At 45.8% G+C, this 24,530-nt stretch overlaps 2 protein-coding genes and 1 pseudogene across 10 annotated transcripts in view; 2 read left to right on the forward strand and 1 right to left on the reverse strand.

Moving 5' to 3' along the window:
• Window positions 1-24,530, reverse strand: part of SYT16 (synaptotagmin 16) — a 93,824-nt gene that overhangs the window by 38,723 nt on the left and 30,571 nt on the right. For 6 of the 9 annotated variants that reach the window (XM_032445135.1, XM_015865746.2, XM_032445133.1 and 3 more), the window contains 2 exons: window positions 15,614-15,785; window positions 1,135-1,752 (listed from right to left, as the gene is read on the reverse strand). In XM_032445135.1, coding sequence (XP_032301026.1) covers window positions 1,135-1,681 — 547 coding nt within the window. In that variant the 5' untranslated portion in view covers window positions 1,682-1,752; window positions 15,614-15,785. The remainder of the gene's footprint in view (window positions 1-1,134; window positions 1,753-15,613; window positions 15,786-24,530) is intronic. The other 3 variants (XM_015865748.2, XM_015865747.2, XM_032445138.1) reach the window with 1 other exon arrangement.
• On the forward strand, window positions 5,696-7,415 carry LOC107315405 (annotated as a pseudogene).
• Window positions 7,679-9,835, forward strand: LOC116653530 (inositol 1,4,5-trisphosphate receptor-interacting protein-like 1). The gene is given in 2 exon segments (XM_032445139.1): window positions 7,679-9,078; window positions 9,081-9,835. Coding segments are annotated over 2 exon segments (1,002 nt in total). The 5' UTR covers window positions 7,679-8,168; the 3' UTR covers window positions 9,173-9,835.

The raw sequence follows: 24,530 nt of genomic DNA on the forward strand, positions 1-24,530 counted from the left end.
TTCTCCCATCCTCTGTGAATATAGGTACGGGTCCAGAGACAGGACAAAGACCTGGTGGTCACCACCAGAACACATTTGGCACATACTGCTCCCCAGACAGTAATAAGGAAAGGAGCTAATTTTAACAGCCAAAGAATGCAGCTGAAGTTTATAACTTTAGCCTGATATTCCTATTAAAAGCAAAACCAGAAAGCCTAAACTTTGACAGTCCACACTGAAAAGGCTAAATAAGTAACACTTCCCTAGAAGTAGAAAGGTTCTTGGTGAAAGAACTCTTAGTGAAAAGCTCTTGGCCATTTTAAAGCAAACATTTTCAATAACTTCAACATCCTATTTCAAACATTTGGTTGGAACACACATCTCCACTCATTTTCTGCGAACCAAGGAACCTCTAGCCACATCTACAGTGGGATCTAATGAATAAAAGTCCAGTGGCTGAGGTTCAGTCCTGAGCACAAGTACCTGAGAAGCTGTTCATGTCACCTAATGATAAGAAGTCATAGTTAGGTTTAATTAAAACTGAAAATACCGAATTCATTTATCCATCCCATAATCTCCTGGCTGCTGTCCTTGTCATTTTAAATCAAAAAGCTGGTGGTGGTGGTGGGAGAGAGGGAAAGTGATTTGGGAGCCTGTCATCCATAAGATCATGAGATACAACTGGCTTTTTAGAAGAGGATTTTGCAGCACATGGCACAGTAACATCTTGAGATTCCTGGCACAATGAAACAAGGTTTGAGACTACATATATATCTTTAATAGCAATGATGAAAAGGCAGATGGTTCTCAAAGCAAAGGCTTAAGGCTAAACACTCCCTTCAAAAGATCCTGTTACCTGAAACAAAACATGGTGGGCGTACAAAAATGCTCCATGCTGCTGCAACAGGCCCTGACTGGTATTTAATATACAGCATTTAATCCTGAAAATTTCCACTAATTTCAAGTAGATCATTTTCATGGATAAGGAAAGAAATGGAAAGGGAATAGGGAAAGGTTAGATTTTTCTCTGGGATTTTTGATGAGGTTTTATTTAACGGTGAGAAACAAAGACTACACTCAACAAAATGAGGAGATATGCTACTACATCCAATCAATACCAGAGATGAGAAATCTAAGTGTTTGCTAGCTGCTTACCTGCAAAACTTGCCTTGTCTTTATTAATTTCTAAAGAGCCATCCATGCTGATGCTGTGATCATGGCCTCTCATCCTCGCAGAGGGCTCACCTTCATCTTCAGAGATAGTGGGAAGTGGCTGGAGATCTTCGTTCATCCAATGCGATCCATTGGCAGCCAAAGGCTCGGTCCTTACAACACACTGGCCTGGTAAGCTGGAGGTATTTTTAACCCATTTTTGCCTCTGTAGACTCATGTCAGAGCCACAAGGGAGGGCCTGTGAAGCAAGATCACGACCTGCAATGTGACCATCTTCTCCAGGGCATATGTATTCGTCATCCCGCAGGTCCATGTGTCCTTCATCTTCTGATTCCACAGAATAATCCTCATAAGATACTCCACTGACCTCCAAGCCCTGGTTTCTACCTTCTTCTGACTCACGACCCACTCCACTCAAATTCAGCAATGAAGCAGATATAGAGTCTCCTGCTTGTTGGATAGCTTCGTATATTTGAGACAACCAAGAAGAGAGCGGCTGAAGAAAACTCTGAGCAGCCTCAGATGCCATGGTTAATACTATGATGATATCTGGAGATCAGATGTTCAGTTTCACCAGCATGTCACTTATAATTCAGAAAGCTATTAAAAAAAACAAAAGGTGTCATAAGAGGTTACTGTAAATTGCTTGTCCATCAACATCAATACATTATCCAGCCCAGATGTCTAGATTTGGAAGGGCATAAAGGACTTCATTGAGAATACCGCTGGAAATCCAGGAACAATGAACAAATGGCATATATTCCTGGAGAGTTCTGGAAAGTTAATGTAAGTTAATTCAGTTAATAAATACATCATAAATATATAAAAATAGAACATGGGAGAAAAGTATGTTTTCTGAAGCAGAAAAATCCTTCTCACAGTTTGCAAAAGACCCTGGAAAAGAACAAACTACAGAAAGAGCTTCAGACAAAAAAATCTAAGTCTCCCAGACCTGACATCCACCACAACCTCAGGAAGTCCAGGGAAAATAAAGCATGGAACATCTGGGGACAAATTATGCTTTTGCTGATTAAAACGACAGGTCAAAAATTTCCCGAACAAGTCAATTTCAGAAAACCTCCTCACAACTTGCTCACTGTTTTAGTAATGTACTAAAAACTAATGTACTAATCCCACTCTTTTATTTTTTAAACAAGAATCAGTATCAGCTTCCTGGAAACTCAAACAAGATATTCCAAATCACCCTCATTGAAAAGGCCTCAAATAAGCTACCTGCTTCAGCCACTTCTTCCCTATGAAGGTAGACACATACCTAGGCCTCCATGGAATTTCTTCAAGGCAATGATGATATGAAAATTATACAAGTCAGTAAATTTTAGTTGTTGCTTATGCACTGTCATACCTTGCACATCGCAGTGCTGGTAGAACTGTAAATGTTGAGCTTAGGACTGAGATGAAATCAGAGCCAGAAGTGTCCTAGAAGTGGGCGGTGAGGCAGGGCTCTGCATATTGTGTGTTCTTAAAACTCTCTGAACACTAAAAAAGGACACCGGCCTTTTTGGGCTGTTGTAACCTGAAAGAAAGCTAAGGTGCCATTTTGCCCAATGTACATTTTCCCACATTGTCACAAAACAGACACTCTGTCAAGACCTCAGAGAAGGAAAAACACAAACAAGGCTCAAGATGGACAGGACCACTTTATTTACCACAATGCAGATAGGCTGAAACACCAGGAGACCCATGTCTTGAGTCAAGAGGCGGACTATGTCTGGGATTTAAGACGGACCGTACCAGGTTTAGTATAGTTGTATCTGCACCAAATGAGAAGAAAATTATATCCCCACAAATTGATGAAATTGGACCAAACACAGTCAGAAGTACTGCCCAACAAGTGTTATTTCATCTCACAGGGTTCCTTAAAGGAATAAATTAACTGATAAAAACTGGTATCTCTGCAATCAAACAATTCTGTTCACCATTCTGGTGGAGGACCTATACAGGATGGATAACTGGTTACTTAGGTGAAAGCTCAGCTCCCCAAGACAAAGGAGAAGAGATGTGATCAATATGTGTGGGATGGGACTGGGGGTCTTAACCACCATAGATGCCAAAACATCAATAAATAAACTAGTTGTAGTAAGCCTTCTCCTTATGATCACTGGTCATATTCCCCACTGCATGAAGTAAAGGATGGAAATTCTCCTTGGTTCCTCTCTTACCACTGATACATTTGTAAAACGATTTCTTATTCTCTTTTACTGCAGTGGCCAATGCGAGTTCAGGTTGGGTTTTGCCTTCCTAACTTTTGCCCTGTATACCTTAGCAGCTTCCTTGTAATCTCCCCAAGTAGCCTGTCCCTTCTTCCACAGGACACAAGCTCTCTTTTTCTTCCAGACTCTCAACAATAGTTCCCATTTCATCCACACTGGTCTTCTTCCCCTATGGCCCACCTTAGAGCACTCAGGAACAGCCTGGCCTTGTGACTTGGCTTGTTTTTCAGCCCAACAAGCAAGTCTCTCAATCTGCTTCATGGCATGTCCAGCAACAAAGCCAGGCCACAGGAGTGATGCAAAGTTTTAGCAGGGAGAAACCATAGTTCAGCCCAGTCATTACAAGCAGAAGGGAGCAATCGTCTCTGTCAGCTCGATGTCAGTGGTGATGCAAGATTAGTAATCAACTCAGCTATATCTCAATGCTGTGGAGCCAAAAGCATTAATCTTCCTAGACAACATGGCCCACACTGAGCATCCACAGGAATACCATTCCACAGATCAGGAATATATCCAGGGGCAATGCTTTAGCACTCTTATTATTCCATAAATACGGTCCACCATAGTTCCCCTTTTTTGTAGTCCCATATGGGACAGCACACTTTGGCTGCTTGTTTCCTGTTGTATCATTATGCCAACCACACCAACAGTTCTTGACTGGGCTAGAAAAATCACCTAATTTTGGGGTGAGGTTGGTGCCACCTGATTTTTTTCTAGCAAGTTCTCTCGACAACCAATTGGGTATCTCACTGCCAAAGATCAAACATGCTGATTCATTCATTGGCATTGGTCCCACCACTTTTGACCCTAACAAATTCAATTCCTGCAGATCCCATTAAAGAGTGACGTTTAAATTTTTAATTAAGCATGCAGAAAGATTGCTAAGAGACAAACTATTGTTACACTCAACACTACGATAACTAATAAACTCAGGAAACAATTCCGATCAGCTAAGTATCTGAGGACCTATCAAGCAAGTCTGAAATGGACCACTAACAGGCTGTAGGCTCAAACAGAAATCTGACTTGGGAATGCACTGTTGGATAACTCCCCTAACACAGCCCATTCACCTTCCAGCACTGCGTCCTGCAAAATGGCTGACCATTCCCCCCACCCCGGGGTACATCATTGCAGATGCCCCCTTCAGCCCAACCTGCCGCAACCAGTGTTGACAGTGTTTTCACCCCGAGCTTCACCACCTGCTTCTCTAGGAAACTCAGAAACAAAGACAGTGCTACCTCAAACACTATGTTGTCTGTCAATGGCAGCTTTGGTGAGCTCCTGGCTGCCATCCTTTCCCCTGCAGAAACACTTCCTGATCATTCCTTGATTGTCATCAATCACAGCCGGGTCCCTGTTCAGGTGCCATATGCAGGAGCAGGATGGTGAAACTCGGAGACTACACGGTATGAGTTAACAACTGAGTACAACTTTACTACTGCGCAAACAACCTTTTATACCCCAACTGCATTCATGGAATAATACGACTGGATAATCCAGACATGGTACAACAAATGACTGGCTGCCTTCCACTCAAATAAACAGTTCAACAATACGCAGACATCGTGAGGACTCGGGACCCTCGATGCCTAGTCTCTGCCCCACTGCCCCTCTTTCTCCCCAAGCCTTCTCACAAGGCCATAACGCCCTTGAAGCTATCATGTCCTCCCTGTTCTCCCAACCAACTCCCAACACCAAACAAGTTTGCATGGATCATATTTTTGGAATTTAATTTGAGAAGATACACGAGGAGCAGAGCATCCACAGGCCGGGTCACCCAACTTTCTTTTTGAGATCGCTCTGGGGGATTCCGGTCTGCTTTGTAAAGGGAGACCCAGGGAGCTCAGTGCAGACACGTGCCTCGGAACAGGGCCGATGCCGCAGCCATGGAGACCCAGGGCAGCTGAGGGGGGCCGAAGGGTGGGGCCAAAGGGTGGGGATGGGGCGTCTGTGACGGCACAGTGCGTCACAATGCGGGGCTGACATCGAGGCCAGCAGCGGGCAGCGCTGCTCCACTTTGGCCTGGGCCAGCGGTGAGTGCAGCAGCAGGGGGAAGGCTGTGCTGGGCCGGGTGCGAACAGCGGCCCGCGAGGGGTTTGGGAGCCTGCAGTGCCGGCAGCGAGCGCTCAGGGCAGCCTGTGAGCGGCTCTCTGGGCAGTCAGCAGCAGCTCTGGCCTCAGCCCCGCTGCCTCCCAGCTCCCTCGGCCCGCTCCTACCTGACCCAGGGGCTGCGGCTCCTGCCCCGCTCCCCCAGCCGTGCGCGAGCCTCCCACCCAGCCCCACTGACCTCCCTCTCTCATCTCTTCCAGATCATGGCTTTGGCGTTTTTCTTCGCCTGTTGGCGCAGAGAGTGTCTTTCGTTGGTGATGAGTTGATGCAGAAACGCTTGAACGCATGCGTGAGCGTGCGGTGTTTCTGCAAGAGCAGATGACACTGCAGTGGCAGGCACGTCGTGAAGAACGTGGGGCAGAGATGGATGGCATTCGTGCCTTCCTCCCTCTGTGTTGCCTTACTGGAAGGTTTACAGCCTTCTTGAAGCATGCGTGAGGTGTTTCTGCGAGAGCAGAAAGAAAAGCCTCTGCAATTAGAAGAGAGGAACCTGGAGAAGAGCAGGGTGGATATTCAAGCCTTGCTCTTCTCTGTGTTGCCTTACTGGAAGGTTTGCAGTGTTCTTTGCATTCTCTTCCTTTTTCTCTGGTTCATGTGGAAGATCTATAAAAAGTCCAGAGAACTGAAGACATCAGTGATGAGGAGAGCTCCATCAGTGAGGAGAAGCAGCAGGAGCAGGAGAGAAGCAAGAGGAAGTGGAAAAGGAGGATCTTTTCTTTGCTGATTTGCTCTGGCCAGTTGAAAGCCATCAAAGCAACTGCAGACAGATGCACTTGCTGTTCAGTGGCCTCATCAATATCTGCAAAGGCCTCTTGGTAGATACTTTCTATCCGGTGCCAGAGCACCCCATCGGGGTGGGCAGTACCTATGAAGACTGGTCCCCCCCTGAGAACGTACCCGTCTACTGCCTGCTGTGCCATTGAAGGCTCCCCGTGGGCACGTTTTCCACCTGGATCTGGGCACCCAGGGGAGCTGCAGCAAGGAACTCCCGTATCCGTGTAGATCTGGAATGCACGTGCGGGAGGGAGCAGGAGATGGGTATGCAGTGCTTCCTCCACACCGCCAAGAAACAGCTGGGAAAGCAGCGCTCCAGCCTCCTACATGAACTCTGTACTGACTCCTACCTAGATACGGAGAGACAGCCCGCTGGTTCCAGGCACTGATCAAAAGATGCCTGGAACGTTTGCGTTTTCCAAACATGCAGACTTTATTGTGGAGGCGCGCAGGCGCTTCCTGCAGGCTGACTGTGACAGATCGGAACAAAAGAGAGAACCTTGTCACATCTGTTTGGCGTCCAGCAGGACAATACAGACATCTTTCTAAACAGCCAGGAGATACAGGTTGGTCGTGTTCCCAGCACGACCTGGCCACAGACTTGTGCGGTGGCAGAGGTGAAGTTCTTCCAGCACATCGCTGCCCGTGCCGAGGAGTACAATTTCTATGTCCGATACATGCAAGTGGCTGCCCTATATCCGGGTTGGCCTCCACTTTTATCCCTATGAATGAAGACCGCTCATGCACCTCCTGACTGCCATCCCTCTTGGAGAGCTGAAGGGAGGTATTTCCTGCTGCGGTGGATGACATCGTGCGCTACCTGCGCTGCTGCGTGGAGGAGAAACGCCTGAATCATTTCTTCATAGGAAATGAGGACGTGCCTGCAGAGATTATCTTGCCGCAGAATTCCGAGCGTCCCAACCGCTCAACCTCTTCCAGCACCTGGTGCAGGATCCGGGGCAGACATGAACAGACGCTGCAGGATGTGGAGGAGCTGCAAGATCGGCTCACAAGCCTGCTGATCTATGGGAAATAAGAGACGCCCACTTGTTCCACAGACGAGCAGCTACAGCAGGCTACGTCTGATGGATTTCAAAAGAAGCTGCTTACTTAAGACAGCGTTTGGAGTATTGCAAGAACACGAAGACATCTATCTAGCAGCCAGAAGACTGAGCAGCGACATCCGTATCCAGTAGCCACCGGCATTTCTGCGTATGCCATGTTAGTCCAGCCTTTTAGATGCCGGGGCCACATGGAGTGAAGAGGAACTGTCTTCGGCCACACTGAAAATACAGTTAATGTAGATCAGGAAAAAAATAATTATTCCATCGATGTATACGTTCTAATAAAATTTAATAAACATTAAAAAACAAACAAACAAAAACAGCAGTATAAGTGCCCTTCTTTTGGTGAACCAATGCATCAGCTCTGATCAACAGCAGCGGCTGCGGTTCCTAGTGAGATCCCACGGGGTTTGGCAGAGATGGTGCACACAGAGATCGCTCACTCCCTGGGAGCTGAGTCCCGGCCACGTGCTCGGAACAGGGCCGATGTCGCGACCATGGAGGCCCAGGGCAGCTGAGGGGGGGCTGAAGAATGGAGCCAAAGGTTGGGGATGGGGCGTCTGTGATGACACAGTGCATCACAATGCAGGGCTGGCATCGAGGCCAGCAGCGGGCAGCGCTGCTCCACTTTGGCCTGGGCCAGCGGTGAGTGCAGCAGCAGGGGGAAGGCTGTGCTGGGCCGGGCGCAAACAGCGGCCTCAGCCCCCGCTGCCTCCCAGCTCCCTTTGCCCCGCTCCTACCTGACCCCAGGGGCTGCGGCTCCTGGCCCCGCTCCCCCAGCCGTGCGCGAGCTCCCACCCAGCCCCACTGACCTCCCCTCTCTCATCTCTTCCAGATCATGGCTTTGGCGTTTTTCTTCGCCTTGTTGGCGCAGAGATTGGCTTTTGTTGGTGATGAGTTCGATGCAGAAACACTTGAACGCATGCGTCAGCGTGAGGTGTTTCTGCGAGAGCAGATGACCAAGATGCTGGAGGAGATCGAGCAGAGCAGGATGGATGTGCAACCCTGGCACGTCATTGCACAGCTGCCTTGGAAAACTTGGGCCTTGACTGCAGTGCTGCTTTTCCTGCTCTTGCTCTTGGTCCTGTGCATAGATATGCAAGAGGAAACGGAGATCCAAAACGTAACCAAGAAGCGGAGAAAACCTCACATTGAGATGTGGGAGCCGGTGTACCACGAAGGCTCCGATGACGTTACCTTCGTCAGCAGGTTTTACTGTCCGTTCTCCATTTGGCCGCTGAAGACCAGGAGACGCATGTGCGCGTTGGTGGAGGATCTGATGTATGAACTTGTGAGCATCTGTCAGATAATTCCCCAGAGTTTCTTCATGCCACGGCTGCAGCAAGCCGTTGGGGTGGGCGTTGGCTTAGAAAACAACAGCACCGATGAGAACTCCGTCGTCTACCGCATGCTCGTGCCCCTGAAGGCCCCCCCGGGACATGTCTTCCACTTGGAGCACGGCCCCAGGGCGAGGACGGGGGTGAGGAATTCCCGCCTCCGCGTGGAGCTCACCTGCACTTGCATAAGGGAGCGGGTGGTGGGGGACATGATGTGCTTCCTCCACCATCCTGAGGACCGGCTGAGGAAAGAGCAGATGCCCAGCCTCCTAGAAACCCTCTGCCAAGACTCCTACCTGGATATCGAGGAAACTGCAGCCTGGTTCCAGGAACTGGTGACAGTAGCCTGGCTGGATACACCTCAATCGCTAACAGTGCAGGTCGAGATGCTGCCCTCCAACCGATTCTGCAAACGCTGACCACCGCCACCGGCAAAGTCATCTGGATTGAGCTCATGCTCGGGATACAGCTCGAGGACTCGGACACGTTCCTGAGCTTTGAGTAGGCAGGGGCTGTCGTTAGCAGCAGCATGAGGAGGCCGCACAGGTGCACCGCCACAGAAACGCCCTTCTTCACAAAACAGCCAGGCATGCCTGGCACAACAGATTCCATCACAAACATCTACAGCACTGCGTCCCTGTTCAAGAATACATCTGGGACAGGAATGGGGGTCTTCACCACCACAGATGCTAAAACACCCATAAATAAACTAAGCACAGTAACAAGTGCTTTATACACATTACAACTGTCGTTGTGGTCTTCTCTATCAGCATTAGGATGTAAGCAATGTTTCTTGTCTGATATTCTGCCTCAGTGGGGAAGAATAAATGAAAGGGACCACCAGGTGGTTGTAGATGGACTTCAAATAGCCCAAGATGCTGTTTCCATAGGGCTCAGAATCATGGAATTACAGAACCACAAGGGTGGAAAGGGCCTATAAGATCATCTAGTCCAGCCATCCTCCCATCACCATTGCTACCACAAGCTACCAAACCATATCTTGTAGCTCCTCACCCAGATAGCACTTCAAAATGACTAGGGACACTGGCTCTACCACCTCCCTGGGCAGCCAGTCCTGACCACTCTCAGAGCGAAAAAGTTTTTCCTGATGTCTAATCTAAATCTCCCCTGGTACACCTCGTGGCCATTTCCTTGGGTCCTGTTTGTTGCCTGGGAGAAGAGGCCAAACCCCTCCTCATCACAGCCTCCCTCCAGGAAGTTGTAGAGTGCAACAACCAACACAGTACTCGAGGTGTGGCCTCACCAGAGCTGAGCATAAAAGGGATAATTACCTCCCTGCTCCTGCTGGTCACACTATTTCTAACGCAGGCCATGATGTCTTTGGCCTTCTTGGACACCCAGGCACACTATTGGCTCGCATTCAGCCAGGTTCCAACCAACACCCCCAGGTCCCTTTCCTCTTCACAATCATCCACTCAGCCCCAAGCCCATAGCGCTGCATGGAGTTATTGTGGCCAATGTGCTGGGTCTGGCCTTGTTGAACCTCATCCCATTTACCTCAGCCCAGAGATCCAGCTAATCTAGAGCCCTCTGAAGGGCCTAGATAAACAACATGGGCCCCAGTACCAACCCTTGGAGGACACCACTTGTAATGGGTCGACAGCTGGACTTAACTCCATTAACTACTACCCGCTGGACACAGCCCTCTAGTCAGTTCCTTACCCAAAGGCAATGGTCAAACAGTTTCCCCAGGAGAGACCATATCAAAGGCTTTGCTGAAGTCTACGTAGACTACATCAACAGCCTTTCCCTCGTCTAACAGTCTCGCCAACCAGTCATTGTGGGAACAAAAGACAAACTATTCAGAGCAGCAGCTGTGGGAACAAAAGACAAACTATTCAGAGCAGCAGCTGTGCAGCAATATAAACAGCATGGGAACCAAGGACACCTCTAGAAGAAGAGAGAACGCAAAAGGAATGGCTCATGGCTCTGACTGGATAAGCACCTGAGTGCACCGTTAAGGAGTGTTTGTAGAATATTGCGCCGTGTCTAGGTTATCCAATTATATTATGCCACGACTGCAGTTAGGGGGTATAAAAGGTTGTTCACACAATAATAAAGTTGTACTCATTTGTTAACTCATATTGAGTCGTCTCTGAGTTCCACAATCCCGCTCCCGCAGTTTGTAAGATAGGACCAATTGTGACTGCATTTACAGATACTATTGCCATCTAAACATTAATGCTGATCCTGTGTGAATTTTCAGGAGGTACAAACATCTTCCTTGTCTGTAACACTTGCTCTGTATATACCAAAGAGCCAAAAGGTGTAACTTTAGAGACTCCACTGAAGCCAGTCATGTCCTCCCAGTCAAAATATACATGCAAAATCTTATCCATGTCAACAGCCGCTTGTCACTGTAGGCACAAAAACCAAACAGTTCTGTGCTCAATAGCAGTACAAGAAAGCAACAATATTCCATTATTTCTATTTCTCAAACTGGGAGTTACAAGAAGTAAAGAAAGTAAAGTAAAGAAGTAAAGAAAGCTACGGATCACTGGAGTATTAGAAAAGTCGTATTAGTAGTGGCAACTGAGTTCTTTCAATGTAAAGGAGCATGAAACATCTGCAATTACTGGATTAGGGGAATGAAAGTAGAAACCTGTAATCAGAAATTACAGAACATTCTGTAACTGAGCTGTTGTCATTCGCTGGCTTGCATGAAGACACAAGAGCCAAAAGGAAATCACAAGTTCCAAAGGCTGGAGAAACACCAGCTTACACTACGCTTGAACCCACCCACTTGTGCTGTCAAGCTGCTCTTGTAAAGCAGACCCAATAGACTGAGTCCCACCCCGCCTGCAGTCATGCTACCCAACCTGCAGGAACTGAACAAGCTGGGGTCAATCAGGGCAATTACTTGCTTGGAAATTAGTAGTGGGAGAGCAAGTCTAGCTGCCTAACACAACTATTTTAGAAATGTTTTGAGAAGTCACCCAGTCACTGTTACTCCTTCCCCCACACACGCTCCATTTTAACACAGCCTATGGAAATTTCTGTACTGATGGTATGGAGCATCATCAGGAAGCACAAGCAGTGCTGATGGGGAGCCACAGCTGTAAATAGCAAATGCAGTGGGTGATGAATTAACTCCTTGTTATGTACCTTTGTACACACCCATAGCTACTGAGCCCTGCACCACTTTTAGTTTGCAGCTTGCCAAGGTCCGTTACTGTCAGGGTTACAAACAACCACAGTTTTATTCATTCAGTGGTATGCTGTCTTTCACAATTTAACACACCACTGGAGGAAGCCAGTTTACGTGCATACCAGATTGGTACCATCACACAGCAGCCACACTGCGTGTTTTTAAACATCCAGCCATGCCTCTGCAAACATATAACTGTCTCGCGTTTTACTCATGACTGGTTTCAAGCTCCTGGCTGGGCCCAGGCTCTGCTGGCAAAGCCAGGTCAACAGGCAATGTACTGCCAGCCTTCCTGCTCTTGACTTTTAGAGGTCTTGATTCCCTCAAGCCTCAGCTACTGCAGATGAGTGGTTTACATAATAACTGCATCTCCATTTATTTAAGTATGCCACCAGCATCAGAGGTTAGAGCTGTGTAAAGCAGCCTGAGAACATGAATTGAAAAAGCTCTCAAGGCTGATGAAACAGAAGGGAAAATGGAAAAAAAGAAAATGTTTCTTCAAGTCTCCTGATGCTTAATGTGATTTCACATACCAGGAAAACAGGATTAACATTGTGGTAAGTGGTCAAAGCAAGGCGTAACTAGAACAGTTTTGTATAAAGCACTGTAAGAAAACCACAATTTCTTTCCTGGTCACAGGTCACACCATTATATAAAAGAGTACAGTGTAGAAAAAAACAGGCATTTTTCTTTCTTGAGTCATAGCACTGAAGCACACAGTCTGACCCAGCTCTTTACACAAGGGTTTGACCAGCATTGCCGAATGTTTCTGTGAAGTTCATTTCATTTGTGAACTTCTGAAGCAAAGGGCTCAGCAGCACAGTAAATACCATCTGTAAGAACAATGCCTCCACCTCTTAGTCATGGAATTCACACCTCAAGACCAGCACCAGACCATCACATCATCCAAAGAGGTCTCACACAAGACCCCAGTGATTCGTCAGGCTTCTGTTTGAGGAAAGGGCCTTCTTCCTTGCGAAGGAAGCCATTCCAAGGGGAGATTTCATACCTCACACACATTCAAAGAGTACACACATACAAAGAGTAACATCTGGCAGCACATGCTCGTGCAAGGTTTGACTAAGGTCAAACTGGCCACAGACTAAGGTCAATGAGGCAATCAAGAACAGGACCCACAAAAGCCTCAAGCATCAGAAACATTATCCATCGTGTCGTAGCAATTGAAAGCCTTTATCTTGGAGTCTCCTCAAAGGTTTACAACTAAATCACCATTTTCACCAACATCTTTCCCTTATCTTGTTCCTCTCATAAGGACACAAACTGCGTGATTACAATTAAATTAGGAACAAATCAGACAGATGCATCACAGAGCCATGATGATGGAAACGTCTATTTCATTGTCACTTAACCCATTGTAAGGTCAGGCTCTTTATGGAAAAGACAAAACAAAACAAAGGAGTTTGGCAGTTTACAGCACATCTTCTGAATGTCAGTTCATGCACCTGCAGAGTGCAAAGCAGGCAGAACTACATATGGTTCACTACCAACTCTTTTGTATTGGTAGGTAAGTTAAAATTCAGCTAGATCCAAGGACAGGAGAAAAACACACATTAAGCCCAGAAAAATCTGTGCAGGCTACCACTGTAAAGTGGAGTTTATCATACTGTAGAAGTTATGGTCATGCCAAATTGCATTTGTTTCTACACTTACAAAACCAACAGTCATAGCAGAGCAATATGTTCTAACCACTGCTGATTCCAGATGTGGAGCAGTGATTTCCCCAATTAGAGAACAGCAACACCTGCAGAATTAGGATCTCCTTGTAATAAACACAGCTCAAAAGAAGCAGAGAACAGGAAAAGTGTTTTTTTTTTTTTAATTTACTTACATTTCTAAATTATTAACCAGTAAATTACACGTTACAAACACTCCCATCCTGCTCCTTTCTACCCAGCTAAGTCAGACTGAGTCTGAAACCAACTCTTGCTTATCAGCACTCCCCTTGGGAGAGCTCCCTCACTAGGAACTACTGTGCCAGAAATGGCTTCCCAGCTCCAGCTTTCTGCACTTGCCATAAGACATGCTATGTTAGCTCTGGGTTTAATCTGTCCTCTCATGCTGCCGTCCTTTAAAAGCATTAGCATTTCCTACACATATATCCCATATTGGCCTTGCAACTATTCAAACAGCATGGTGAAATTTTAACTAAATATAGACGCCTTATGTTTTTAAATAGCTCTTAGTTCTATCTCACCAAGCTGATTCTGTTTGAAAGGAAAAAGCAGGCTCCAACTTTAAGTTTCCCTTGCAATTAATGCTTACAACACATTCCTCTGCCGTATCAGATTTAACACCCCATTAATGTGTGCGGTATTTTGCTTGTGAGGCACAGCTGCAGTTAAAGTTGAATTAGCGTTTCCATTATAAACACGTGTTTTCAAAGGTTTATTACTCAGACACACAAGACTTAGTCTGAAATGAAAACTGCCACCAAGCACGTCAGATGGGAAGCAATTTTTTGTCCTTCAAAATTTGTAAGGAACAAAACACCAAAAAAATAAAAAAGCCACCCTGTTTAGTAATAATTCACATTTAAAAAGGCACTGCAAATACATGTTTACATGATAGCCTGTGACAGCTCCATAGAATGTCAACGCCTACAGACTCCTGCAGGATGTGCCATCTCAAAAGCTGAAATAAAAGCCACGTTTTTACACTACTTGATGGGAGGGGAAGAGAAGGGATAAAAGACTTAAATATCATCTTGATGAAGAAAAACATAGTTTAAAAAACAAAACAAAAATACCCACCATAATCTTTGCATAGAAATAGTGAAGTCAGAACCTGTAGCAGGAGGGTCTTTCAAGCACCATTTGCTTTTTAAACTTGTTGGTACCACCAGCCTGACCCTGACTCACTAACAAATTTAGTAAGAATCAGTGAGTACCACTGACTTCATGTTTTCTTGTTCAAAAGACCTGGATTCTTCAGGTATGACAAGACCTTATCCCTTGCAACAGTCAAGTGAAACTCAGAATGCAAGGCAAAACGTGCGCCAAAAAAACTCCAGGGGCTCCAGGCCTTGCAATTATGCCCTTCTACAATTAGCTTTATGACTGAACCACTAAGAAGCAGCCTTTATAATTGCAAGGCTTCTGAGGCCACTTCTTGGCTGATTGTTTTGATGACTCTACGCTTACGACATGCAAATTCACAAACAAATATACGATGAGATCACCAAATTCCCATTTACCACCATTAACAGAATGGATGCATCTTCTGACGGCTAAGAAAAATTAAAATGTTATTTCTATAACACAGTAACACAGTAAAATTCCCTGATGGTCTCTGTCAGCTATTTTGTCCCTAGCACCCACGGGTTTACTCAAGACAGTGTTTCCAGACAACAACAAACACAGGAAAGAGCATGTAATAGCTACTGCAAGAAAACCAGGGCAGGCATACCCTTCAGGAGCAGAGAGGCAGAACCAGTACTCAGAATTATTCATATTTTGTTCTTAACTGAATTAACAAAACACTCCTGTAACAGATAGAGAGTGGTGAGTGCACTTTTTTGTAGCGTTGCCCTCCATTTCTCAAGAGAGTACTCCAAACAACAAAGATAATGGGAGCCTGGCAGCAATTGCATATCCATTTCATCAAGTTCTGGAGGTTGCTACAGTCTAAACCCCTGCTGTTATCCACACAGACAACCTGAGACGCAGTAAATAGGTATATATCATCTCTATTCTCTCTGCAATCAAAGTCTCAAGAAGATTCTGTACATCAAAGGTGGTGTAATATCGTGATACTCACCAAGGCCATCATGAAGACTAGGCTCCTCGTTGTAATGTTTTCTTCTCCCTTCCTGTTCCAGGCATGAGAGCCCACCTCTCTTTTCAAAGGAGAGTTTTCTGTTGATGGAGGACTGAAAGGAGGATAACGAAGACTCCAACCATAGGCAAAAACCCAATGGCCTCAAAAGTATCTAGAGAGAAATTTAGAAAGAAAATATCAGCATAAATGGGATAAGTTACCTAGATATGCTTAATGACATCTTGGACTTGTGTTCAGTGGTCACAAGATCCACGTTGAACCAGTCTTTTGAGGACATCAACAGCAAGGTACGCTGCACACCAAACCAGATTCTGATGGAGGTCTTCACATGGTGAACACCACAACAGGAGACTCCTACCAACTCTAATATAATTTCATATTAGCACAGGAGTCCACTGGTTTCAGGAGAGAGGCTGTCAATCTATATTAGCAACCAGGATCCAGCCAAGACAGCACAACTGGCCTTAAAGCATTTATGTACAACCTGCAATAAGTCTTTAGGGCAGGCTGTGGGAAGGATTAGCACCAGGTGAAAAGGTCTCAATACCTCCTTAGCAATTTGGACATTTTTCTGTAAAAATCATCTGACTACGCTGTAATGACACTCATTAACTTCATTACTCCTACTAAGAACGGGCTAATGTCTAGTCTATGAACTCTGTTAATCTGCTACCTTACCCTTTAGTAGGAAGTATATTACAGTACCACATCATTCCCAGTCTTTGTTGCAAAGGACCAGCCTCCAGCTGAGGTAATTCAGTTTAGCTCCCCTGGTGTCAGCTTTGGCCACTTATAGCAAGCACAATGGATATGCATCAGCTGACAACCTTGTCCTACACCTCAACATCCCCATGTCAAATTGTAGAGAAACAGTCTCGTTTCAATTTATCAGATTCAGCTGTGCCAGTAGGTCTGCTAAAAACCGCAGGCGCCAGCAAAAAGCTTTTAAAGCCATTTCACCTCTCTCACACATATCAAAATGCCAAAACAAGGGACAAACACTACATAGATCACCCACTGTGGATGGCAAGGGCACACATGTCAAAAAACGTAAGTACCGTCTGCAAAAGGAACAAATATAATAAAATTAGCTTGTTATTCTGATAATTACTTCACCCAAGAAGGGGTGAAGCTCAGTTGCCTGATTCAAAACAAAGATCCCATAAAAATGAAACAGCAGCATCAGTAGCACACCAGGGATGTTGTGATTGCATAGCTACAGCTCAAAGATGAGATGAGCAGGAGGAAAGGATGTAAACAGAGCCAGCCCTGCCTGTAAAACATCCCACTGGGAGCTTACAAGATTTGACTCAGCAAAAGGCTCAGGCTAGAAGAGCTGAACCATCTCCAGTTACAGCCCTGAGAGCACTCACCAGGACTATAATCAAGGGGATTTAAAAAACTGATTGCCTACAAGTCGACGTGCCTTAACTGGAAACAAAAATCACAAAAGCTTAGCAGCATCCCACATACAAAGCAGATGAGTGCTGGGTGCCAAATCCAGCACAATATGGGCTACACAAACTCAGGAGCTGGCTCTGATCTTGCTCACTCCAGCCTGTGAAGGGAACGTTAACACACACTGAATTATGTAAATTTAAATGACAGCACAATCAAGTCCCCATTTGCCTTGCCCTCTTCTGCACAGCGCGGTTACTTCTCTAACGAGTGCATCTACATTCCCCTTGTGTCTCCCCAGCACTAGGCATGGCCATAGAAGACAGGGAGTCTGGTCTCCCTTTCAGGGCTGAAATTTGCCCATCTCTTCCCCCACATCCCAACCCAAGGAGCAGGGCTGGGGATGCGAGAGCAGCTGAGTGATACACCCACTCCTGCTATTTTCAGCTGCTGAAGTCACCACTAAGTGCCTGCAGGAGCCAAGTATAAATCAAAGGAGCTGAGCAGAAATCAAAGTCGCCAGAACTCCAGAATATATACAGCAGCCCAGCTGGGTCCCATCTCTGACTCTTCCTTTTCTCAAGCATATTTGGCAGAAGGGAGGATTATGGTCTCTACCTTACAATACAAATACAATACAATACACCTGGGATCACCACATCTTAACATAAACACTTATGTGCCTCTGTATGAATGTACGCGTTGTGTGAAGCTGAGCTTAAAACCTGCAGATTTAAAGTGGATTCATAGCAAACTGACAATCATGTTTTGAAGGCTCTGTGTGAGTGATTTCATTGCAGAGGGGTGTAAGGAAATAGTAAATAGCTGTTCATATTTAATAAGCCCTTTCAGCAAATCTCAGCTCTAAGCCCGATGAGATGTCACAGTTTGGCCTTCTCAGACAAGAAAGAAGCAAGCCACCAATATTTTTGAACGCCAGTTGCCCACCACAAGCTCTGTAATGCTACATAACCCCCAGCCACAGAAGTTCCCAAGATACCTCTTCCTCCAACAGTCCTGTATTATACCTTGCAAAATCCCAGAAGAAAGAGCAGGCGTCCTGAAAGAAAGTTCCTATTACCATCTGCTGCCTACATGCTTCAGATGATTGCAGGCTGGTGCAAAAGCCCTGCTGCCCATCTATTCTTGTCTGCTGTTTGGCAACAGAGGAACAAGGATGTAGTAGCACAGTGGCACTGGACAATCCTTGAGGCTTCCCCTGCTCCATGGGGGCAGGCTGTAAGGCAGCTCCTGTACAGACTATTGATACAGCACCACTCATTTAAGGAGAAAGTGCCCTACAGCAAGAAGGTACCTGGGGCTCCTGTAGCATAGGAGCTCATGCATCTGGTCCCACAGCTGTAAGAAGTTTTCTCTCCCTCATATTATCTGTGCCAGATACCAGAGGCTTGTGCCATAATATCTCTGAGCAAGGGCTGTGAGATTTACATCTGAGCACTGTCTAGCATACATAGGTTGAAACATTACAGTCTGAGCACCTGGCTCCCATTGGAAGCACAGACTCCTCTCTGTTGGAGCCACGCTGGCTCTCTGCTCCTCTGCCATCAGGAAGAAATGAGCTGCACCTGCATGTGGTCCTAATGACACATCCCAGCTCTCCTCTGTGCCTGCAGCTGAAAGGACTGCTCTGCAGGCTTCAATCTCCAGGCTACAGCAATGCCTGGGAAATTATTTCAAGACTGATTTGGGGTAGAGCTCTGCTTTGGCTTGCAGGAGGATGTCTGGGCCTGGGAGGGTGCTGAGGGGGAAGAAGAGCAGAAGCACACACATGACTTGCATTACAGAATTGCTGGAGTGTGTCAGAGCTTCTTGCGTAAGTGAAACAATCATCCTCACAGCACTGGAGGGAAAAGAAAAAGAGAGTGTGGTGAATTCTTGGTTCACACTCTGGGCAACCAAGGCTCGGGAAGGAGCTGGTCACCATGCCCTCTGAAACATGTACAGTCCATTCAGCCAGTGCTCTCTTTCACTCATTCATGCATTTTTAAGCCAAGTTATCAATGCCATAGATACCTTCATGCAGTGCTACGGTGAGTCCACATGTTCTGCAGCCCCAGGTGAGACTGGAAGCCAGGAAATGCTGCTGACACACCCAGCAGGTTAAGGGCAAGCATAACTACACGCAGTCCTGTGTGTGCTGGGCTGAAATACAAAGCAGAGGCACAATGGGAAGGGCCCCAAGCCAGGGAAGAGGAGACCAGAGACAAAAGGGAGGTAAAGATGTGGCATCTGGCAGAGGACACAGGGGGCACAAGATATTACATCTCTGTTCCTGCTCTGACAGCTTCCTCAAAGCCTCCTCCGTGCTAAAAGACAACCACAAGGCAGAGTCTGCCTGGAAGAGCAGTAGAGAAGTATTGGCCACACTGTGACAGTCGTCATATTCTATGATCACATCCAGCTGGTACTTGTTTTTCAGCAGGTTTCACAGCAGTTCATCCAACCTGCTGGGCACCTCCAAAGAGTCCATGCAAATGAATGGAAGTTCACCACAGATGCACTTGGAGAGTCTATTAACAAAGCCTTACTCCATTCAGCTTTGCAAGAGTTAATTTTTTGCATAAAATCCTATTCCAGGCAATAGCTCTTTAATTCCAACTGATACCAAGCTTCCTGCAATAGGAATGTTTACTGGTACTTTTTAATTACAAAAAACCCCTAAATTGTCTGTTTTACTGTCTACGCTAATTACATTTCATTATATATTTGGAGTAAGCTATGATTTTCCTGCTGGTTCCCATGACATTTTTCATTATCAACCACTAATTGTCTAGCATGCACACTGCATTGTGAACCAAGTAGGCTGATGTGTGGGCAGAAGTTCTAGCAAAAGCTGCAAGGCAATAGAAGTGCACGTTATTATTATTGCTATTATGATGTATTAGAAAGTTTCCGCCTACATGCATACCTACGTATCCTCTTTCCTATCAGCAATGTCACAGCACAGCAAAGCACAGGAGTCCATCTGTAATAAGCTTCACACTTGGAAATAATCAGCAGCTATTGAAGGAAAGTTATCTGGGGTGAAATGATGACAGCAGCCCTAGTGCAAGGGCAAATTCCCTTCAGGGTGTGATGGAAACACCAAGGTTTCTCAGTCACTTCTACTCATTGCCCAAAGCACATGAGCATCAGAATCTCAGAGGGAGTCACTCTCCCCACTCACAAGGTCAGGGCCACAAAGCAAAATAGTGCCATACATAGATTTCTAGTGGAAGAGGATATATGGCTCATGGGATCTTCCTGAGGGTGCATGAAAACAAAAAGCAAAAGGGTCTTCGTGAGCCACAGATAACACTGATTGCAGAACAGCAAAATCCATAATGAATCCGTATCTATGCAAAGTCAGAAAGTGCCACAAAAGACAAAGCAACTTATTGCATTTTCTCAGTTCCAACTGAGGTAGAGTTGTAAGAGCAAATTCTTCATATAGGAAAGTGCTAGAATAAGGAGTGCATGACCACTGCTCCCAGGAACATCGTTACCAGCCTTGGACAGGTGGCAATTCTATTCGTGTGCACCACACACACAACACACAAACACTTCAGAAATAAACGTGTGTTTTCACAGGATTGCAGCTCTTTCCCGGTATCTATATCAAAGGAGACAAAGCCTGACCCTTCCTAACAGCACTGTAAGGGAATGGTTGTATAACTCCCCTCTTCTCCTCAAGGTGAGCCACAAATACATTATCAAAAAGGCAATCAGATTCCATGGAGCACTGTAGCAGGAGGGTAAAATTCCCACCCAAGGCAGGACTTGCCCTGCATCGAGCTTCAAGTTTCACACACTTTATTTTTATGTACTGGTTTACAGATAGCAAGAAACAAAAGTTCTGCTGGTTTTTATATAAGGAATATGAAGGACTGAAAGATACTTTTGACCTGACTGCATTTATTAAGCTTGACTGCAAAACTGGATTGAACAAAGTGTGAAAAAGTGTGCCCATCTGTAGCTGTTTCTGATGTGCTTGCAGGTCACCTTAGAGATTTAAGCAGCCTTATGGCATAAGACAGAAGCATTCAATTTCAAAGGTTTCAGAGACAGTACAGCACCTTGCCTTCCCTTTCTTCTACAGCCCTCACAACTGCAGCATCCAAACACCTTGCAGGCCTCAACGTGTTTATGCCCCCAGCAACTCTGCGAACCAGTGAAACACCAACTCAATCACTCCACAGAATGGGAGCCACAGCACAGAGAGAACAAAAAGCAGTAGAAGTCATGTCCAAAAGAACAATCATGGAAAGTCCTGTTAATCTACACAGGCACTTCAGTGTCTAGACCCACAAAGGCCTCACTGTGGCCTTCCAGTACTTGGAAGGGAGCATATAAACAGGAGGGGGAACTGTTGTTTACGAGGATTAGTAGTGACAAGACAAGGGGGAATGGTTTTAAATTGAAACGGGAGATGTAGGTTGGATATTAGGACGAAGTTTTTCACTCGTAAGGTGTTGATGCACTGGAACAGGTTGCCCAAGGAAGCTGTGGATGCCCCATCCCTGCAGGTATTCAAGGCCAGGCTGGATGTGGCTCTGGGCAGCCTGGTCTGGTAATTGGCAACTCTGCACACAGCAGGGGGTTGGAACTGGATGATCATTGTGGTCCTTTTCAACCCAGGCCATTCTATGATTCTATGAAGTTCTCCCATAATCTCACATTCTACTTCTCCCAGTACAATATCCCACATTCCCCTTAAAGAGAACCCTCCGCCCTTATTTTCTGAGTCAGACTCACTGCTTTCAGGCCAGTAAATCTCAAAATCTGCAAGATCTCCCACCGCATAAAGGCTCCTATAGAGCTTACTATGTAATACTCTGCAGCCACATCACTTTCTCTGCAGCAAAAATGCCACCCTCCTCTTGAGCAATGCTCCTGTCAATGTTTGAGACCAAGCAAACTGTTCTGTGAAATATTCTGCCTTCAACAGAAGGCATTTTCTCATTAGAAAGGATGAAGTATTAGTTTTGCTGGATGTGTTTCAAACAACTCCAGGTCAAATCAACAGCAAGTACACTGTGTTTGCATATGATGATGCCTGATGTTCTGCATTTAGAAGAGTCCTGGCTCTCACTCCATTTCTCAGCATACACACACCACAGATACAAAAGAAAAAAGGAAACAAGCATGTCATGATGGACAAGGGAGTACTCATGTCGTCTAATGGAGGTGACTCAATTAACTGCCTACATCTCAAAAGGATGATTCGGGGACTAATTGCTAATCTTATTAATAACCTTAGAAAATTCAACGTGGCTTTTAAAATACACCGAAGTTAACAAGGCCAGGGAGACTGAAAATTGTAGTGGGACAGCACCTGAGTTACCATTCGCAGACTTGAAGTTGGTCCCCCTATATGTCAGAGCTGAGAGTTCAGCAGAGACAGCATAAGGAACATTGTGGTACCAACCAGGCCTCGGTTCTACTGTACAACCACTGGTTCCTGCCTCAGACTACAACAGGAAGGTCACTGCTTTGAGACCTGCACAGACTGAGCCCCTGTCCTTGGACACTGGGAGCATTCAGCTCAGTCTGACCCCAAAACCATCCTTCTGACCAGCCTCCTCAGACCTGTTTTGGCTGTGGGAACGTTAGGCAAAGAGTGGTAGGAAAACAGGGCACAAACTTTTAGCAAGGAACAGTCTTACCGTGCTCAAGAGTCCGAGATGGAATCAACTATAACACCTACATAATCCTTCCTCCTCCCTCTCAGGTTCTTACCAGGCCAACATTCGTGATCATTTCAGGCTGGGGAATCTTTCTGCGTGTCCCACTATAAAATCAGCACTAGGGCAAAAACAAGATCTTTAGAAAATTTAACAGACTGAGTGTGTAGGCGAGTGCTTTACCTGCTATGAGAAAACCCTTACGCTCAAGCCTGTGCTCTTTCATTTCCCTCTATCTTGATTCTTACCCTAAACTACAAGCCAGTCTAAAACTCTTTTTTCGCACGCTGCAACAATTTTCCATGGTAAAAACAGCCATCAGACAGAGCAGTGAGGGGGCTCACCTGGTGGTGGAAGCTTACAACTAAGATGTAGAAGGGCAAGAAAAAGACTGCAGTGATAACTATCCACACAATTTGGATAGATCAACTGTGAGAAGAAAGTGAGTCCCTAAAATCTTCTGCTTTCACCTCAGAGATGAGACCCGCGTTCAAATTCACATCTGAACCAAGTAGGGCAGAGGCTTAAACTGGCAGCTTCCATGTGTCTTTTACCTTACCACCCAAAAACCTACTGCTGTGGCAAGAGACATCTGGCTTCTGCTCCTGCCTCCGTGCCCTGCCCAGAGAGGAAAACCATCCTGAATAAGGACACAACTTGTATTTAGCAAAGGATTTTCAAGATGTTTTTCTTAGAAAAGTTACAACTTTTATCAAAGTAGAATTGTGTGGCAAGAACGCATCATCTCAGACACTCCCAACCAGCTTACTACAGTAGGTTTGCCTTTCATCATGTCCCAGGCTTGTTTTCAGTCACAGTACAACTCAGAGTTCATAGTCATATACGTTTTGTCATGGCTGACACCGCTGCCTTCCTGGTAGAAAGGGAAGGTTTGTGCTGTCAGTCTGCCACTATTCTTCAGTGCTGAAGTCACACTTCTTTTTTCTTCTTCTTTTCCTTTAAAGACAACTTCTTTGTTGCCATGGTATCACTAATGCAGTATTTTGAGACAGGAAAAGAATATAACCGTGCAACATCGCAGTGAAACATCTATCAACTGCCATCCTCTCAAAAAAGGGCAAATAAATAATGATGCCAATGCAGACTTCTAAAGGCTCCTCTACCCTTTTTAATTTCCTCCTCTCATCCACAAATTGCAGCCTACAAAGGCCATGCCCTGGTTTTATGGCAGAGAAGGTCAGAACGTGCATCTCAGCAAGCAGTGCCTAGGCTTATTTTCGTTCTTTCTTTTCTCCCCATGCTATGTGACATCAGCTCAGGTACACACACACAAGAGAATCAGAGAACCTGCACTTTCAGAGAATGCCAGCCCGGCTCCCTGTGTTAGACCACGCAGTGAGCATTTCACCATTCTACCTCGAGCACTTATTTCCTTCTGAACTAATAAGGTATCCACTGCTGAGCGCAACCCACATTTATCTCAACAGTAAGAAAGACCAAAAAGGGCACTCTGATGTTGTTTCTCATATACCACCTTCAACTCACCAGGTGTGTTCTTGTTAGCCCTGTAGCATGTCTTCCCTATCAACTCCAGAATTACTTTAAAGGGATCTTTATTAGCACAAGTCCTTACACACTCAGCGTGACAGCACTCCCCTCCTTGACTGTGCAAACACTGCACCTGGTCCCTTCTGAATGTTCAGAGTAAACTCAGCACAGCACTGGCACAACACTGTTGGCTCAACAAAAACAGGGATCAGCCGCAGCAAACCCCGAGCTGGAGTCCAGATGGAAATAATCATTTTGCATTTGGGAGACAGAGGAATGGGGAGAGTAGGAAGGAGAATGGAGGA

Source organism: Coturnix japonica, chromosome 5 (genome assembly GCF_001577835.2).
Source record: "Coturnix japonica isolate 7356 chromosome 5, Coturnix japonica 2.1, whole genome shotgun sequence".
Taxonomy (NCBI): domain Eukaryota; kingdom Metazoa; phylum Chordata; class Aves; order Galliformes; family Phasianidae; genus Coturnix; species Coturnix japonica.